General features: G+C 38.8%; 2 protein-coding genes across 5 annotated transcripts in view; both read left to right on the top strand.

Moving 5' to 3' along the window:
* The first annotated feature begins 1362 nt into the window (after positions 1-1362).
* Positions 1363-15263, top strand: LOC136280554 (schlafen family member 9-like). 4 transcript variants are annotated; one of them, XM_066165955.1, is made up of 6 exons: positions 1363-1476; positions 9393-9451; positions 10425-11374; positions 11615-11719; positions 11943-12702; positions 13800-15263. In XM_066165955.1, the coding sequence occupies exons 1-6, from the start codon at positions 1438-1440 to the stop codon at positions 14563-14565; spliced, it is 2679 nt and encodes an 892-aa protein (XP_066022052.1). In that variant the 5' UTR covers positions 1363-1437; the 3' UTR covers positions 14566-15263. The 4 variants fall into 4 exon arrangements, with proteins under 4 accessions (XP_066022052.1, XP_066022051.1, XP_066022054.1 ...); XM_066165954.1 differs by having other exon boundaries at positions 13782-15263; XM_066165957.1 differs by having other exon boundaries at positions 1379-1471; positions 13782-15263.
* A 3619-nt stretch (positions 15264-18882) lies between these two features.
* Positions 18883-20440, top strand: part of LOC131786267 (tyrosine-protein kinase CSK) — a 12311-nt gene continuing 10753 nt past the window's right edge. Inside the window, exons 1-2 of the mRNA XM_059103300.2 lie at positions 18883-19037; positions 19659-19708. Of these exons, the coding sequence (XP_058959283.2) occupies positions 19688-19708 (21 nt within the window). The 5' untranslated portion in view covers positions 18883-19037; positions 19659-19687. The remainder of the gene's footprint in view (positions 19038-19658; positions 19709-20440) is intronic.

Below are 20440 nucleotides of genomic sequence, written 5' to 3'. Positions count from 1 at the left end.
TAAAGATTGAAGACAAGAATTGTCTAATGCAGTTAGACACTGGGTGTGCGTTGTGGGTTTTGCAGGGCCAGTCTCTGGCTGTACCTACCTTGTGGTTGTAGCATCTTTTTCGTCAATCGCTCTGACGAAGAGCTAACGCTCGAAACGTCAGCCTTTTAGCTACTTACGGTGGCCAATTTACGTTTTCAACTGAGTTGTTAACATTAAATCACCAGTTCGTTCCAAAGACGGGGAATTTCATCACTGGCGTGATAGCCATGCAGCTCTTTCCATTTTAAAATCACGCGTATGATTTCAAACCAAATTGCACTCCTCTTAATTCAATTACCATTATCAATCGATGACAATCTCGTTGATCGTTCAATTTCGCCTGGTATTATTCTGTCTGACTCAACTAGAGTTCGCGCGGTTTTTTTCCAGTGAAAACAAAATGATGCATAAGATGTAACTGACATATAAATTTGGATTGACTTGAAAGTAAAGCTTTCAGAGGAAAAAGAGTCCCCAGATCTGAAACACTCCTCGGTTAAGTTGAACTAAAAAAATTCACACTTGCTTAATTAATTATTCGAAAAGATGCGCAAATATTGCTCATAAGACCGCGTAAGTAAGTAAGTCTGTAGTTTCCTTTTGATATGAAAGAGATAGCAGTCGTGAAGTAACTATTAACAAAGCATAATATGTATTAAAACTACCAAGTGCATACTCTTACCTTGTCATGATTATTATAAATAGAATAGCTTCCACAAGCAGTCGTCAATACATCGGAAAGGCTCTTCAGACGCTCTGTAATAACTAAATTCCCGCTCAAACTTTGAATCATCAGATACAATCATTGGCCGATCCCTTTGCTTTTAGTCACATGGTTAGTGAATTCCAGCGTCGACAAAATCTAAACCGGACCGGATTGGATCACGGATTGCATCACGGATCCGATCATGGATAGGATCACGGATCGGATCGTGTTATTGAAATTAGGAAGTTTGCACGATAAGCGGAAATGAAGTCTGCGTGACATAATGGAGCGCAGGCCCCATTGGCAGTTTTTTTTACCCAAAAACCTCTTGTAGTCACTTTCACGGCTGTGTCAAGGAGTGTTGTGAAGTGCCACCATGGACAAAGGGGCAAAAAACTTTCAAATGGGCCTGCGCTCCATTATGTCACGCAGACTCCACGTTTTTTTACAGAAAAACCTCCAGACTTTGTGCACCTGCTAAAAATGTTCCTCAAAAACACTGGAAGTAAGAAAATGCCTTCTGCAAATTATTTCGTTTATGCTTGAGCGCGCGTTATTGACCGCATACTTGTGACGTAGCATTTACCATTTGGAAATCGATCTTGCATCATAGAAGCTGTATATTGCATCACCTTAGCGTTCACGAGGTGAGTTTGACTGTACCACAGCGTGGAAGCCATTTGAGGGAGTGTAGAACGTGGATGAAACAGCGTAACGCACTTTCTATCTATTTATGTAAGGTGAGAACTTTTTTATTTCATGCAGATTAATTTTGATCGGATGATAATTAGTCCTTTGGTATCAGAATAAGGCACTACATTAGATCGCATCGTTTGTCCGATCAGACAGATCGGACAAAGTTGAGTCAATGTGCGGGTAAGAAAAGTGTCAAACCAAGTAAGTTATAACAACAGAAAAATTAAGCTTCGCATGTAAAATTTAGTTTGGAATAGGTGAATTCAAGTCACTTAAGAAAAAGAAATCTGAGAAATTGGTTTGGACGTCCCTACGAGTCCGCCATGTACCGTGTTCGCCCCCACACTTTTTCGAGTTCGACCCCACCGAGTCGAGTTCGCCCCCAGATTGAGTAATGTCTAAATGAGTTACTTTCTGGTGAAAATTATAAACAAGTTAAAACCAAGACAATTTTGAATGTTAATTGCGGGCGGCCATTTTGAGAATTTATTTGTGCGTGGGAGGTGAGGCGACCGCAGGCGGTGTGCGCACTCCGATTGCGTTGCATTGTAGTAGCTTCATTTTCAATATGGCGGTGAAAGCAACAGAAATCGGCAAACTTTGACAACATTCCATAAAAGTTAGGCATTTCCGTTTTCCTTTCCTCACATGTTTTTCCTGATAACAGTGAACTTGGAGCATCATCAATCACTAAGAATTTTGCTCTGGTAATTTTTCCACCAATCTGGATGTCAAGGTAGACTTCGCCTTTGGGAAGCACACGTTCTCCATTGTACGCTTTCAAAATGGCACGAGTTTTCTTAAAGTCTGGTTGGTTTTGAATCTTTATAAAATCTTCCATTCTCAAACAATTAACCTCTGATCTGCTATCAATCTGCATGGTTACCTCAATCCAATTACTTGTATGTCCACTTCTTAGTTGAGGTTCAATCATGTATTTAGAACGGCTGGTGTCAATGACTGAATACTTGCAGTAAACTTCATCATCTGTGTTCGCTGATTCAGCTTCTTCAATTTGATGAATACTCCTCCTAGGTTTCTTGGAAGCACTCTTCACAGGTTTCTGTGTTCTCCTTTGAGATTCTTGATCTCGACTTCTGCACATCTTAGCAAAATGGTTCTTCATGTTACACTTGCTGCTTTTTTTCCATAAGCCGGACACTGGCGCAAGTTGTGGTTTGTTCCACAATATTTGCATTGTTTCACCGTCTCTACTCTTCATGTAAAATCTGGTTTCTTTCCTTTGTACTTGACAGCATGTACTGAAGTTTCTATTTCTCAATCAATCTTTTTCAGTTGATCACTGGCTGTTTCTGCAGCTCTAATTATGTCTAAGGCTGTATTGAGAGGGAGAGCTTTCTCACGGAGTAGTCATTTTCTGACTTCATGGCTTTTGATTCCAATCATCAGTCTGTCTCGAATCAGTTCGTCACACAGAGGACCATAAGCACTTTCATTTTCTTGGTTGGCATTGTTGAACAGGTAATGCTCAAAAATAATATTCCCCTGTGGTTCAAAATACTGCGTCAAGGCCTGCAAGAAACTATTAGGATCTGTGTGATCAGCTACAGGCAGATTTTTAGCTATTTGGTAAGTTTCTCTTCCCAGAACTATCTTTTAAAAGAGTTTCCAAAATGACTTGTTTGGGTTTCTTACCAAGTTCAGTTGCTATTTTATAGCTCTCCCAACTCTCTTTAAAAAAAGTCCAGTTCTCTGCCAGGTTCCCCTTGAGACTCATTGGAGGTGGCATTGGTAACTGACTGTACATCATCATCTGTGTAGGTGACACAATGAGTTGTGCTAGAGGTGCTTCTGGGGGATTCTCCTGCACCGGAGGGTCCTCTTGATTGTCCATTCTGTCAATTCTTTTGTTGTCCTCGTGACGTTCACTAAGTGTATGCTAGGCTCTGGCCTTTCGCAGAAATGCAGTTTCTTCAATGTGTGAACCTTGAAATTCACTTCAAATCTCACAAGTGGCAGTGTTTTAAAAGGCTTCTGGTCTGTCCAATAACACCGCTGGATTCTTTTAGCGCCCGCAATTAATTCTTCTGTCTTCGCTTGGATCCACGAGATTTATCTTCAATATTTGTAATCCACTTCCTGACACCATGAAGTGTGGACGTCTTGTATTCTGCAGCATACACCTTAATTGATATCTGACGGGCTATACCAGCAACTAAACTACTCTCTACATCTAGTTACAAGCTCTGCTTTTATAGGTACGGTTGAGGATCTAGAACGTTCCGTAACACTACAACAGATTCTATTTATGTATTGATTCAGGGATGACTCAGCATGATACAGCTACTTCTAGAACATTCTTGAAGGTCACACTACATTTATGTTATCAGCTCAGTTGATAATACCAAATTACCAGGTGCTATACTTTTCTGCCAACGCAGCACCACAGTTTCTTTAAGAACTTATCCTCTTCATACTCCCTTTCCGTCTAGTTAGGTAAGGTAAGAACTTTTTTTTTTTAAAGAAGATCAATTTTTATCGTAACATTGAAACAGCAATCAGTGAGGTAACCATGAGGTATGAGGTATCATTTATTCCTTGATCAATCACATCAGTCTAAGGATAAGTCACAGTGCAAGAGGACTAAGGAAACAGATATTAACTGACATTGTGGAAAAGATTACTGTGCGAGTGCCATATCAACTAAATCAGGACAAGTATTTTAGAACTACTGCTCTGAGATGAGAAATTATGTTCATTACCTAATTTTAGTCCAAACTTATCATATTGATGAGTAGCACAATCACCATGCCCATAGGGGGTTGACTGCAAACTTTCAATGATTTCTTCTGTTTTACATTTTCATTGAAGCCAAATCTTTGCTTACAGGTAAAATTGTTCTTATTGATTATAGTGAAAGCAAAAAATCAGAAAAACACATTACTGTCTTTGAGAAAATACCCGTGAAAGATGAAAAATCGAGCCAATTTTGGTTGTAACGCGTAACACAATCTCAGTGGTAAAATTTTTTAAATACATTTTTCAGTGAAAAGAAAGCTCGTTTGAGCAAACAAATTACACCTAATGATAACACACAATAAACACTACATTTGAGCAAAACTTTGACATTTCAAGTTTATTAAAACGCATAGAAAAGATTCATCGTTCTTAAGTATCCTTTGTGTAACGCTGGGTTTCAGAATTCGGAAGTACACCAAGTTCTTGTCCGCAGAATGACTGAACTGGAATCCTGTGGGAACAAAAACACATTAACCAAATGCTCATACTTGGTGTTCTAAAATAGCGAAAAATCAGTCTAAAGGATTGACTATAAACGGAGAAATATCAGTGTAAAACAGTCGCTACGGTTTTGTAAAACCTGATTACGCAATAATATTTTTCATCAACTTACCTTCTCCTTCGCTAATATACTTTAAACACGGCAAAGTCGGGTTTCGAAATCGATTACACTTCAATGCTCATAAGTTTCTCTTGTCATTTGCAAATTTTCGGGTCCATATCTTTAGAAACGGCCAAAATATTCACTTTTGACCAAGTCGCTACGCTTTTTACCATGTTGACGCCATATTGAGAACGGAGTCTCGCCACAAATGCCACCAAAAGTGCTATGAAATCTGCTGTTTGCTCCGCCATTTTGGCCTTCATCTTTTCATCTCCGTGTCGAAAATATCTTGGTAACCTTTCCTATTTTGGTTTCTGCCATTTTATCAAGGGTCGGGGGTCTTCAAGCTCAATAATTTTTTCTGAGATTTAGCCATCTGTAAATATCGCTTCAAGTGTGTCGGGAAATGGTGCTCGCCGACAAAGGAAACTCTCGCGTATGAAGATTTTCACCAGATTTAATATTTCTCACGATTTACAGCTCTCACTTTGTGGGTACACGTCGTGGTATTCTCTCTCCAAAATCGATCTCATCTGTCTGTAATTCTATATTTTATCCTTAAGATGAATAGCCTATTGTTACAATCACGCGTTTCGCAATCAGTTCATGCACGTAACATAAAAAGGTAACACAACTCGCTTCCGGTCACGACAAGTGCGCTTGACAAGAGGTATGGTTAACGAAAAGGAAGAAAAGCTTGCGAGGATCAAAGAGTGGAGAAGGAAAAAACAGGAAAAGAATAGGCTAAGGAATCTAAAATATAATGAAAAGAATCGCAAAAAGAGAGCTGAAAGAGAAAAATGGTGATGTGATCTTCAAGTTGTAAAAAGAGGCAGAAAGTCAGTTTTTAGAGTGCCAGTTGATCTCACTAGGGAGATACTAGCCTCCATGTAATACAAAATGTTATTATTTCTACTTTTTACTGTGTCAGTGAACTCGAAATTGATTATTTGTGAAAAAGACCACACCCACAAGGGATTATGGGTAAATACAAATTTGAATCAAATGTGACAAAAATAAAACAGTTTGAAATAAATCAGTTGTAATAATAAATGTGAGTTTAAAACAGACCTAAAGAAGTGATTTTGTCCCAAACTAGCAATTTTCACATTTTCCATACATGTTACAGAAGTGGGTATGGTGATTGTGCTACTCATCATTGTATTTATTTTTGTACGATCAGAAACCTGGGTTTAACATTCAAACTGTTCCAAAACTTAACATTCTTGTTCATTTTCTGACCTTTGCTTTGGCAGGGAGATCATTGGGTTTCAATGAAAGTTATTGCAGGTCATGACTTATGACGTAATTGAATTGAAGGGATTTCCAAGTTCACTGGAATGAATGCTGTTTTTCCAGCCTGAGTACAATTTTACTTTTCTTGCTTCCAAAATTTTCTTTTAAGCATTAGTGGATGTTAAATGGAAAAATTCAAAACTTTGCTAGATAAGTGTTTTTGACTGAATAATACCCAGAAATAAACAACAAACTATTGCCTTCTTTATTTCTGCTCCCACTTCCTGCACCCCTGTCCCCCTACACATAGAAGGCCAAGTGCTACATTAATTAGATGCACCCTTTCTAATGATTTTACTGTTTGTTAGCTAAAACCCCAGTCACAGTAGAAAAATTTCATTGGTTGATGCATCTTAGAAACAAACCACGGATGTAGAGCTTTTGGTGTTCACTGCAGGTGTGACCTAGAGTATATCAGATACACATTATTGCATTTATATGAACACATGTAAGAGCACTTAAAGTTATCTACTATTGGGATGGATATACAACAGAACCTCACAGCACTACCAAAATCACTGACCAAAATACCATGGAAATTCACTCTATTTAATATATATGACATTTTTAATACCACCTGCATATCAAAACCACTTAACAGTCCCATGAAATTGGGATCCCGCCAATTGAAGTTGGGATCCCACCTTAAATTCCTAATAGCATCCCACCTGAGAAAGCACATCCCGGGCAGGATTAAACCTAGAATCCCACCAATCCCTCTTAGGATCCTGCCTCAAATTTCAGATAGTTTCCCACATGGGAAATCATATCCCAGGCAGGATTGCATCTGGGATCCTGCCAATCCCAGTTTAGACTCTGCATAAAATTACAGATGGATTCCCACTTTCAGAAAAATCCTTTGAGGGATCCTGTTTATCACTGGAGACCACAGATTTATGAAATGTACTAGATAGGATATCTTAAAATTAAGAGGATAAAATTTTCTAGGTGAGCTATAGACCCCATCAATCCACTGAGGGTCCAAAACTTTCCAACTAGCTATAGAACATACTGACACCTCCAATGGGATCCCATTGTCTTACCAAGCTGTTGATCATAAATGATTCAAACAGTACATGAATACACAGACTATATGTGATAAAGATCTCATAATTTATTTGCAATGAACCAGCATGTGTTTGACTTGTTTCATTAACAAATTTCTTAACCGAACATTCTTAAAGAATAACAGCACAACTCAGCATATTACTTTTTCTTCATCATTTAAGCAGACCATCTACAGTGTAATAAGGCTCAACGTTTAAAAAAATTGGCTGTTGTGTATCAAAGAATAAAAGAAAGACAAAACCTCAATAATTCATGTTATCAAAATTTTGACAAAGGTACTGATTGAAAGTCTGCTCTCTCTTCAGTCGAATTTTTCAAAGCAAAGCAAGGTCAGAATGTTCCCAAATGTGACTAAAGTAATCTTGAAACCTTACTCATAGATTTATTTCATTGTAAAGTGTAAGCTTAGGAAACTGCAGTATGCAAGCGACCAATTCGATTCTCAGAATTATTTGAGTTTCAGTTGCGCTGAGTGTTAGGTAAGCTTAATTCAAGCCGTTATTTCTATTCTTTGATAAGATTTTGATCACGTAACGAATATGGCAATTTGTACTCACCACAAACTTCTAAAAATCCTAGCTTTAAATGGCCACTCGATCGTTGTTTGAACCAGTCGATATGTCAACTATTAATTGTCCCTTCTTTTAAGTTCACGGCGCCAACGACTTTCTTTTCATTTAAAACACTCACGCTGTTCTCGTTTTCCCATTAAACCACAATAAAACCAATCTTTAGAAGTGTTATATTAGGCAAAACAGTTGGGAAAAGAAACAACTTGAAGCAAGAGCGGTTAACCGATGAAAAGTACATTCAAAGATGAGCGCCAAATGGAGTTTTCTTTATTTCCGATTACGGGCATGATCACGTGGACCTTTTAGCAAAGAGAATCCGCTGGCTTGACCCATTGCAGTCTCAAGAGAAGGGCGCAACATTATCCTGTCTCTTCTGACCGGTTCTCCTCTCTTAGATGGTGGATACCTTGGATTCATGTTTTGATGATGACATAAATAATGATGTGAATTCACTCTATGTAGAAATAATCGACAAGAATCGAACAAGAATGCAAGATTTGTGGCCGAAAGTTTTCGAGGAAAGAAAGACTCGAAACCCACTTGAGTTATGTTCACGGCGAAGGTGACAAACAACACAAGCCAATAACATTAGGAAGTATAAGAGATACCTAGATGATCCCAGTGTACCAGTACCCAAATCAACAAGGCTTGACCACAACAAGCGTTCAGCAACACGTTTCAACACAGCTAGCCATCTCGATTCCTCAGTCGGTCTTTCCAGTGAACTAGCAGAGGTGCCAACAGAGTCAAGTGCGTCTTATAACGGAGAAAACAATTGCACGAGAGACAGAAGCAACTACATGCGATTACAGAGGTGCATTGGAATTATCGTCTGCAAATGGTTATGCACAGTCCGAAGCGTTACCGAGCTTGGAAAGGGGTGGAGAGAACGAAGATACAAGGTTGTCATTTTATCCTACAAGTACAATTTTATACCAGACCTACAAGGTATAGAAAAATTTTGTTGATCTCTGACTCAGAGAAGAACAACAAGTAAACTTTAGAGCTGTTATTATTAAACTGTGACTTGTACTTTTCATTTGTATGTAAAGAAGGAATTGTATTTTGCACCAAAAATATAAAGAAGTAATATTTTTTAGGAGGTCCAGTGATTGGGACATTTAAGAAATTAAGTTATGAAAAGAAACTCGGTTTGTACTTCTCACTACTAACAAGTCTTGTTTTAAAAATATTTTCAGATCAGAGTTTCAAATAAAGCAAATTGAAGAAGTCATTTAAAAGGTGTATTTTCTCAAAGGGAACAGTGACCACCTCTGTCTTGTCTGCATGCCAAATATTTGCGGAGTGTGTGGATGATCCATAAGAATTGGAACTCTCACAAAAACGTTTTGTAAGAATAAAAACAGCAAAACAATATTTTCGTAGCTGGGATAAAGAATCCCAGGTGGGATATGTAAATCCCGACCAGGATCCCTGGTAGAATGCAAAAGTCCCACCTAGGATCCCGGGTGGGATGCAGGAATCCCGCATTAAATGCGGGATCCCAGGTGGGATCAAATTTTCATCCCAGGTGGGAAAGGTGGGATCCCACCACCTAAGGCGGGATCCCGCCATTCCCACCTGGGATCCTGGGTGGGATTGCCGGGATCCCGCCTATATCCCGCCTGACATTTTACCTGGGTTACATTGTACTTTTCAGGTGGTTTTGTACACGCCTCCAGAAAGTAAATTGATCAGGATGAATCCTTATAGAGAAAGGTATGTTGTGCTCTTTTGTACAGTGACATGTTATGATCTCCAGAACATAGTCCTTTACCCCAACAACTGTTTTAGGCCACCTTAAAACCTCCATGGCAAACTTATGTACTGTAGCATGAGCTACATGTTTCCTCTAACTTAAAAAATTAATTTATCTTACTCAAATGGTCTTAAGGTAAGGTATTCCTTTGGTTACACAAAATAAAGTAATGGCTACATGTATGTTCATGGCATGGCATATTGGTTTATCTCTTATGACTTTTTAACCCAAAAACTGTGAATGGTAGTAATTAGCTTATCTAACTCTGACTGACACTTTCATTCAGTGATTACTAGAAATTAATGAACCTGTTAGTTGCTGGCTTAAAAAAAACTGGACTTTTGATAACATAAAATGTTCTGTAATTTATATTCCTGTAAATTACACACAAGCACTTGAAGAGAGAATTTCAGTTGTCCTCAGTCCAGGGTTATATGCAGTGTTTGGAATACACTTTTTCACTGCCTCAAAACAGCCAATGCCTAAATGTCCAACTGTAACCCAGCTTGGAAAAGTCAGAATCTTTAATCATTATGCTATGTTTAATGGTTGTCCCCTGCATTGAGGGTAGCATTGCATCTACAGTGGCTGCTTCACCTTCTAAATGGAGTTAAGTGTGACTAGTTCATTGAAACTCTTTGGGGCTAAGTGTGATCAATTCATCAAAACTCTTCCTCATTTTGGTCAAAATGATATAATCTGAGGAAAGTTGTGTGGGAAAAATGTCACCTTTTGACACCCCTTACCCATTTCCAGTATTGCTTATTTCTAGAATGCAACTTCTCTGCTGCATAAAGTTGACCATTCACATTGAACCAGGATGGAGTGGGGCATGATTAACAACTACCAAAATTTCCTACCCTACAATTAAGTTTGTCCTTCTTCAAGATAACCTTTGTTTGAAGTTACCTCAACAATATTGCATTTTTATAGGCCCGATCTGGCTGAAACTGTTCTTCACCAAAAAATAAGCCTTGGAGAGAAAACAAATGACTGTGAAGATATTCTTGCAGCTACATGTGCATTACTCAACTCTGGTGGTGGAGTACTAGAGATAAAGTTAGAGAATTATTCACATCTGAGACCTAGTACTTTTTGGAAAAAGTTGGATAGCATTTGGCAGACATTTGAGAACAAATTGGCACCTGCAATACAGCCATTGAGCTACTCTGACCTCATTGACCGTAAAATAGAAAATGATGTGATCTCTTTTTTTATCAAGGCACCAGATCACTTGATTACTTTAGAATACAATTTGTTTCTGGCTGGTGATGCCAGAACACATAAAGCATCTTTCAATAAAACATTAGAGCTGCTTGCAGATACACCACGGTGTAAATTTTCTCTTGAAAAACTTCCTTGTCTGCGTGTAACTTTTGTTTACGAGGAGACACTGGATTTTCATGAGTCAAGAGTAGTTCAACTTAAAGATTACAGTTCCAGCTCTCATACAGTAGTAGAGAAAATCAATAAAGAAAAATATGGTATCCAAAAACAATTATCTGCCTTTGCCAATGTAACTGGAGGGATAGCTCTCCTTGGGATATCAGATAAAAGCATTGTACATGGTTATCCTATGGACTTTGACGAATTCAGTTTTATAAAGTGTGAACGAGTAGTGAAGTCTCTCATTGAAGAAATGGAGTGGTGTTGTACTCCTCGGAGATTTACTCACTGGAATGTGAAATTCTTCCCAGTTCAGAATAAGGAAAATCATTTTGTTATTGCAATTTATGTTGCTGGAATGGAAGGTGCTGTGTTTGCTAGAGGTCCAAAGAGCTATAAGGTGGGACAGGACACTGCTCACCTCCTTACCTTTAAAGAGTGGAAGCAACGCGTGACAAGTGGTAAACACATGCTAGAAGTTGTAATGAAAAGAGGAGGTAGGGAGAAAAAGCACCACTCAGTACATGTACATTAACTGTTGCTAAAAAAGGAGCCTAGTTTGCATGGTGTATGTATGAGAAGGGGAAAGGGGTAGTATATATTAGCATGAAGTGTGATAATAAGTCTTACAGAATGTTCAAATATTGTTAAAAAGTAGAAAGGGAAAATTAGCTGTGTGTATATCCCTATCTTTTCTCTTTAATTTTGTCCTAACTGAAGTGCTTTTCTTCAAATAGTCTTGAAAAAGAAGGTAGCAAAGTTTCAAAAACGTTTCCTGGCCAAGGGAGTTTTACTGTCTCCAAAAGACTCTGTTGGAGAAATCAGGGAATCTTTCTTCAAAGGTAAATATTGACAGTTCAAATTATTGATTTTGTGAGAGAGAGAGAGAGAGAGAGAGAGAGAGAGAGAGAGAGAGAGAGAGAGAGGGGGGGGGGGAAGAATAACCTGATGGGAATCAACATAATCCCTGCAAACGCCCTGGTTGACTCTCTTCGAACCCTTATTTCCTACTTCTGTCACAAGTACAGTCTTTGATAATCTCCTCATTGTATTTACAATCTTAAGTTTCAGAAGGATGTCCAATTTATCCAAGAGGTTTTGAAGAAAACCTACCAGAAGAAGCAAAGTTAATTGTAAAATTGATCCAGCAGAGGCATGCTTCCAGCCGTGCTTGTATTGTGGCTGCCCTATCCTGGCGTGCTTGCATAAAAAGAAGGGCAAGAGATGAAGCTTGTCAGCAGGATATCTTTTGTGATTTGCTTCTATTTGATTGTCAACTGGGAGGTTTACACCTTTTTACCCTTATTAAATCATGCTCTACCGTTGAGCTGGGCAAGTCCTATAGCTACGATGTTGCTAAAACCTTGAAGAAAGCCCTTGTTCTTGATGGAGGCTGCTATGAAAGGTTCTACATTGGCTACCATGTGGTACATTGCCACCGTTGCAACTCTGAATTTCAGCCTGAGTTCTGTTCAAACCTGGGAAACCGTTACCCTAGCGAGTACACGTGTCAGGAGAAAGAGGACAATGAAGAAAAGTTGAACGGGATTCTTGAATCATTGATAAGCATCTTAGCCGCAGTACCATCAATCCTGTCCACAAAGGAAGAAATCTGCTTCTACAATCTGCTGACTGAGGAACAGTTTGAATTATTGTACGATGAAATTAACCACTCTAGAGAATTGTGGATAAAGGGTGCACCTGGCACTGGAAAGACTCTTGTGGCTGTCGAATTCATGAAGGAACTCCGTAACCGTGACCCCAGCCTACGCAAGGAGGAAATATTGTATGTATGTGAGAACGTTGGACTCAGGCATCAAATAAGGTAATTAGAAAAAAACTAAACGCATATTTCTAGCTTACAAATGTACTGGTTCGTCATTAGTCCTAACCAGTCATTTTTTTTACATTGCTGGTTACGTTTTTAAGGTACCAATACACTGTATAACTACAGCGAGTTTTAGGGTTGGCCTTAACCCTAAGGGCAAAAGACAGGGGTATTTGTTTTCTGTGTATCTGTAGGGTTTTTGGAAACGATTTCTTGTAAGGCGGAATGGCTTCAAAGGAGTGACACATGTTGAAAGCCAAAGGTAAGATCGGAAAATTAAAGAAAAAAAAGTTTGAAAACTTCTGCTCTGTAATCTTAAAAGTATTTGGCATGAGAAACAGATTTAAATTTTAGTGGTAGGTACGTTAGATTGTGTTCCGTGCATTTAGTCAAAGTTCACGTCAATGCTGGCAGGAGCAGTCCCTGATGCAATGTGACCCCTTCATAAACAATTTGAAAAATCGATGATGGCAATGGTAATTGGAGTGGTATTGATAACATGATGTCAACTTTTAAAACCACATATGACGATTAGATATATGATCTCTTAGGTTAAGGTTATAGAATAACTAGTAAACCGTTAACGTGACATTCACCGTCACGTATGAATCTATTTGCAAAGCTCAACACATAATACTCTGTGACTCAGTTCGTAAAGAACCGGAGCGCCAAATTGGAATCCCTGTTGGGGGGGGGGGGGGGGGTAGGGGGTTTACTCAGGCTCGTGACAAATCAAGGTCCTTCCTTGTTTGGAGGCTAAGCGTCGAATTTATTATATTTCCTAATCTATTTTCTGAACTATTTTGGGAATGCAGACATAAACGAAATCAAAATCTAGTCAATTCGTTTATACGAAAGATAAAATTTGTAAAAACCCTGATAGGTAGTTTAGCAGTAATTGAAAGCAGTGATGATATCGACGGTGATTATCACTATGATAATAGTTTTTCTTCACCAAATTATGGTTTTTTTTTGCTATAATTTGTTATGAATACTATCATTTGGAAAGCTCACACGAGGGCAATCAGTTCAAAGAAAGTCCTAATATTATGGATTTCTATTGTTAATGTTGGCAGTAATCTTGATTTGTGCAGTACCATGAGTCGCAAAAAGTTCCTCGAAGTGCCCGCCGTGCAAGAAAGTATAACCATGGTGAAGCACGTTATAATGGATGGACTGGAGAATTTTAGAGAGGAAGAGCAGAGATCCTCCACCGGCTGGCTGGAAAAGGGGAGACGTGTTGTTAGCCGCAATTTAAATTGCGGATATCTCTGGCTTTTCTTTGATGATAAACAGATAAATCACAATCTTTACACAGGCATGCCAGATGAAAGGGAACGGGTGCCTCTGAAATGCTTAACAAAGGTTGTTAGAAATTCTCAACGTATCATGGAATATGCATCAAAACGCCACGAACATGGCACAATTCCCTTTGAAATGGGTCATGATTTTAAAGGTGAACACGTTGAAGAGAGAAGCTACCGGAAGGATTGTCAAATTTCGACTTTGAGGGAGACTATCAAATCGATTTACAGTGAAGGGTATAATGCTGGAGATATCGCCATTTTATATGGTGATAAAAATGCTATCCCCCCAAATCTTGAATTAGAATTTCCTCTCGAAAGAATAGTCCGTGCCAGGTGTAATGATGTAAATTGCCTTGTTGTGAGCACTTTTCACAAATACAGCGGACTACAGAGACCAGTTGTCATACTTGTAAATGTTGCATCTGATTGTCCAGGGCAAGGCAAAAATGCCATATACTGTTGTGCCACTCGTGCAATGGTCAAACTCATTGTTTTAACCCAGGATGAATCTTTCTATCCAGGAGAATGGTTGAAACCTTTTTATTGGCGTTGACTTATAGAATTTAGTTTTTGTTGCTTTTATATGACCAACTGTTGTACATTTTCAGTTTTTAGTTTTAAGTATATTCTTAGACTATGGATTACCTGCAAACAAGCAGGTTAAGTTTAAACTCCACGTTACAGAAAGTATTTTATCTAACTTTAACCTATATCCTTTGCAGAGAGTGATGAGAGTAAGATTTGTTCTTAAACCATGCATATTTTCCTACAGTCAACAAGAAAAATTATGTAGAGTATGCACTCTAAAAAAGTCCAAGTTTCAGTTGTAAATGTTAGTCAACATTTTTATTTTTAGCTTTAATATCTAGATAAAGTTAAATTTTTAACATTGTAATGCGCAATTGAAAATTTTATATTGATAATTGCGCAATATAAGTCAATGAATTGTTATTAAATATAGTCTTAAATGGATAAAAATACATATGCAAACTTGCCTGGTGTGACTGATTGAAAATGGAGATTGGCGTTTGCCTGGGTCTTTGCCACGGTGGGGCTCATGAGTTTGATTAGTATCATGATATTTAGCAATTGAATGCGCGCTGAATCATTTCTGGCGTTAGACTTTTGTTTCCTATGCAGCTCAAGTGTGGACTAACCAAAAGAGAAATGTTTCGGAACCAAAAAGTAGCATTTTAGGACCCCCAGACCATTTTTTGTGTCACTTAAAATGGGTCTTTAATGTAAATATTTTGTTACATATATTAACTAATAACACGTGACAGAATTACAGTGTTAAAGAAATTTCTTCTTACATAGACAAAGTTCTTTCTCTTGGAAGTTGTTATCCTACTAGTTAATGATGCTTAACGGTTTAACTCCCAATATCTAATTGTCAATTCGTTCCTTGGTGAATTAGTTATGAGAATTTGGTGTTTTATCAAGATAACCTCTATTTTATGAATTTGAGTATTCCCATTTCCTGTTTGCTGGATAAGCCATGTATAGTATAGGGAGAAGTTTACATGTTAATCCCTTCTGGGAGTTAAAGGGTTACGATCTGGAAACGGACAGTCTTAAAATTGTTTGAATAGTAGTTAAGACCATGAAAATGCCTACTTTTCCCCACCAAGTCGAAATATATAGGGCGTGGGACCCTGAAGATTCCGCGCAACGCTGGTAACAAGACAAATGATGTGTAGGAGGTATCTGCTCAGCGCCCAAGAAGGGCCTTAAAGAAAATTCCCCCCTATGGGAAAAATAGGGGTCGGAAGATTTTGCTTGTGTCACAATAAAATTAACCTTCTGATGCCCCCTTTAAGGCTCTGTAGTATGATCCCCTCTCACTGATGGTAAATTTTGCATAGTTCCCCCTTTATGCTCCCCTGGCAACGATGGGTCCCTGTTCTGTTCTGTTCCCCCTGAAAACGATGTGTTCCCAAAAAATCCCCTGACTTACCTCCATGTGATAACTGGTCCCTAAACGGTTAGACAAAAAGGCGTGCAGTGCTGCTCTGTTGTAGGTGGTCCTTCTCAGATTCAAGAAGATGACTGTTGATGCCGGAATTCGAGCCAAGTCGCCAAACGAACTTGTGAGATTTGCTTCATGTAGCAGGAAAAACTTTTCTGGAAATCTTTGTCCTTACATCAGGCCAGAAAGCAAAAAGACCCACCATGGTTAATAACGTGCATGGGTTATGTTTTCTGACAGATTCCTATGTCATATGTTTCTGCATGGATTTTTGGACCTGTCCATGCAGGATATTCGAAAGCATCGCAGTTGTGTTTAAGTGTCTGATCTTCAGCAAAACCCCATTAATTTATTCAGTTACAAAGTGAGAACACAAAAACAAAAGAATGTGAACGCTTCAGGAGCTCAAACAAAAAAAAACCCGCAGCACCGTTACGTAGTATCTTTGATCCTTGCTAGCATTTCTGACTAATCTCCTTTTCTAACTTTAGCAGAACGTTCAAAGCACAAATATTGTTACCGAGACGTGTTACTCGTGCCCTACTTTTCTCCTAATACACTCGTCAAGGTAAACCTCCGCACCCCCGTCCCTATGACATAGCAGGCATTAGACTAGCTGGCGCTCAATGCTAAACTTGTATAATGCCCTACATCCCAAGGCTAAATTTTTTTGTCTAGTTGAGGCTAATGACCCTGCTCAAACCCCCCACCCCTTAAGAGAAGGTGGTAGACACAAGCTTAACTAAATTCCTTAACTTTATTACATGAAACCCTGGCACATTGGTAACTTTGCTAAGTAACACAGCGAGACAAAGAAAAAGGAAACAGACATACATTAAGTCAGTAGGTGGAAAATGATAACGCCCATCCACAGCGTATCTTAGGCGCCGATCACGATCGCTTCAATATCCTCCCCCTCCCCCCGACATGGGCAACCCACGGGCATTTGACCAACGTCCGTGCCCAGGGGGTGGGGCATTTGAACCTGAAGTCTCAAGTCTTTCCAATACGCGTGTTTTAGTGGAGGAGTTTAGTTTAAAGGTAAAAACTCTACTTTCAGGAGCAAATGGCCTAGAAAGACAATTTTCACATTGAAGATTGATGCTTACGAGCGAAAAACCAACCAGCAACACTACTTTGCTAGATTCTACAACATTTGTTGTTCACACAAAAAAAATGTTTCAATATTGAGAGGGGAGGCAATTTTGACCCAGGAGGGCCGGAATTTGTTGAAGCTTCGAATTGATCAATGCATAACTATGATCATCTTTGTTAAAAAACACAATCTCTTTAAACAATACATGTCAAGTGGTAAATTATTCGTAGAGTTTTTTTTTTAACCTTCCTTAAATGCTCTATTGTTTGTTTCGAAAACTGCAAAAAAGGTAAGTCACCTTGCTGGCTTAAGAGATACGATGGACCAATCTTACCCCATTTATGCCTGCAGCGGCACTAATCACGGGCGTCATTTCATCGGTTCACGGTACAGATTGTAGTTGCTGAAAACTAGGTTTTTTAAAGTAAATCTTAAAAAACATACTTAACAGGAAGAGAGCTTCGAGCCTCTAGAACGATGTAATATATAATTTGTGGAAAAATCACGCAATTTTAAACTAAAAGCGTTCCTCGAGTCATTGCTTTCAAGGTGACAGTTTGCATTCTCGAGTAAAAGACTGCGTGAACGCTAATCTTTTTTCCTCCGATATTTTTTTCTTAATTTTCCCAATTTAAAGGAGACAATCTGTTCACCAAAATTATGCAAAAAAACATAGGTCACCGATTAATTTGAGAGGAAACACTATCCACCTGTTCACCTCGTTCGTTGATTTGAATCTCAGAACGCGCGTGCACTTATTCGCTTGATTACGTGTTATTTATGCGCAGCATAGGATACACAGTGCAATACTAAGGTTCCCAGTGGGAGCAAAATGGTTAAATCTCGGTAGATCCAGCAAAGAGGAAAATCAAAATTTGAACAATCACAGTTTCATATAATGGGTTGAGTGAGGACTTAGATTCATCTTTCTTCGTCCAATCTTCTTTCCACTGAACGGCAGCTACTCCTGGCTAACCTTCAGTTGGCGCTAATCGCAATACCAGTGTCCTTTAGGCTCCCTTGTCTTTCTTGTGATTCCAAAGCAAGAAAAACGGAACCATTCAAATGGACATTGTAACCATAGCAAATAATTTTTCTTCATCTTTTCAATATCATTCCCGTCACCTGATCCTTGATGACATAGATAAGCCCTCAAAGTACCTGATAACGTTAACTGCGGCTCTCCGCCGCCCTTCCACGGAAAATTCCTCACTAATGCCTCTTTATGCCCCGGCCCCGGGGGTGTGGGAGTCTGTGCATTTCAAGCTCAAGGGAAGGAAATGTCACCCAATACGTTTTATAATCCATCCGATCGTTTTGCTCCCGCGTGATTGGTCTAAACGCCGCATGTGACTGAATGTCTCCCAGCTAAAACTAGGTGATATCCGAGAATATCACCGAGGCGATACTCCCCAATTATCAAACCTTACGTTCACTGCGACAAGTCTTCGTTTCAAACTTAATTCAAGATGAAAGAGGGTTTTGTGGTTGTTACAGGAGAAGGGAAATCTCTATTTGTTCATTAAGTCGTACTAGAGAGCACTCAAAAGAAAACATTCCACGCTACATACAGTAAGCTTTTCGCTCACTGTTTACAGTTTTCCCCGAGCTTCGCTCTCGGAAAACTGTTCGCATCTTGGAATAGATAATTTCCGCATCTTGGAATAGATAATGTCCGCAGACAAAAATATCCGCCGAGTAGAGGCTATTGTTTATCTCTCCTTCATATAGTCATATTTTTGTGTGCACTAATAAATCAACAATACCATGACCCCCCTATAGGACCTGACCTATTTCCTGTCAAGTGGCAGTGAGTTCTTACTCGTCCTCATTTGCTCTACGGAAGTCGTTGTCCTTAAATTTGTGGAATCTAAAGAAAGGACCGGATCGTCCTAGATTGCTCATCGGAGGATTTAAACAGTTCACTACTGTTCTTCCTGGCAGCAGCTAAGCCGCTAGGGTGAGTATTAAGGCGAATATACCAGCTTAGACTGTGTCTACAATCGGAACTTCATCGACGCTTACTCGGCTTAACCTTGGGCGAGATCTTGATGGAATGAGGCCTATCTGGCAGTGTACTCAAGGTTTTTATTGTACTGAGTTTAAATTTTCGTGGATTTCGAATAGACTAGGAGTTCAGAGTTACTTTCATACTAGAGAAAGGAAACGTCTTCGAGTACTTCCGTGTGTTCACTTGTAGCGTCCAAGTTCGATGGTTAGGTTGTCATTCAAGAGTTCGAGATTGTGTCATATTCAAATGTAGATTTCATTATCTGGAGGAATTTGATTGACTTGATCAATATAAAGTCTTACGCGTTTCTCTTCATTTTCTGATGTAAATTAATGTTCGCTAGATAATAATATAATAAGCGATCAATTAGTAAATACAACAACTGTACCATGATCTTTGCCCAAAGTAATATTTTATCCTCGCTTTCGAATGTCTTCCCTCGCGTTCCATTCCATACAATGTACATCCCATCTAGTTCAGATACAGCAATCGTGCGCATTTAAACAATTGTGTAATAATTTCATTTACAGTGGAACTCGTTATACCTATATAATATTTTATTATCTGCAGGTAGAGGCCAGAGGGCCTTCTGACCCACAATGTCGAGTAACTCAAATCGGGTTGGTATCTCTTTGTGGATCAGTGATCTGTTTAAACTAATTTATGCAAGTAGATTTGTTCAAAAAATATTCTTGATGGTTTGTTATTACAAATCAGTGGTGTTAAGTTTATTGTAATTTCTTCTATTATTCTTGAATCTTGGGGGGTATGTTAGTTTTCTGTTTCCAATGCAGATTGTATTGCCAGAAGATTTGATTAAAGGCGCTACCGCACTGTTTTTCCTTGAAGGAAAACCTTGACCGAAACTTACTAAGTTCACCATTAGTTAATCCTGTTTTTATCTTCATCCTTAGCAGTTGCTTTTCCATTCAGCTTGTTATAGTCCCTCTTATTTATCAAAATTTTACAATCACCTCTAGGTTTGAGGTAGTTTTGCATGATGCAAGTCTCAGAATATCATTTTGCAGCTGCTTTACAATGGCGGCTTGTTTTTTGGCCATTGTAGCTTTATTGCATGTTTCAGCATCATCATTTTCTTCTTTCTTGGTGAGACTTATTTTTTAGGCTCAAGTTTGTTTATTCTTTAATGTTATCCTCTCTCCATTTTTTCTTTTCATCTCTCTTTCTCCCTCTTTGTTTTAGTACCTTGCAGGAATTACATAATAAGTTATAATAACCACAAGATATCCCCATACCATAACAGTTTGTGTCCTTTTTTCATATTTAGGCAGTTCTGATGGGACTTAATGGCTGATAAGATGCTGGACTTAATTTTACTGACTCTATAACCT

Source organism: Pocillopora verrucosa, chromosome 4 (assembly GCF_036669915.1).
Source record: "Pocillopora verrucosa isolate sample1 chromosome 4, ASM3666991v2, whole genome shotgun sequence".
Lineage (NCBI taxonomy): Eukaryota > Metazoa > Cnidaria > Anthozoa > Scleractinia > Pocilloporidae > Pocillopora > Pocillopora verrucosa.
The sequence above is the reverse complement of the archived record's forward strand: the minus strand, read 5'-3'. Positions and strand labels throughout refer to the sequence as shown.

What these genes read in the sequence shown, in the direction of transcription:
- LOC136280554 (XM_066165954.1), top strand. Translation starts at nt 1,438, where the DNA reads ATGAAACAGCGTAACGCACTTTCTATCTATTTATGTAAG. An exon ending in ATGAATCCTTATAGAGAAAG is followed by an intron (nt 9,452 to 10,424) that starts GTATGTTGTGCT and finishes GCATTTTTATAG; the next exon opens with GCCCGATCTGGCTGAAACTG. An exon ending in GGACTCAGGCATCAAATAAG is followed by an intron (nt 12,703 to 13,781) that starts GTAATTAGAAAA and finishes TAATGTTGGCAG; the next exon opens with TAATCTTGATTTGTGCAGTA.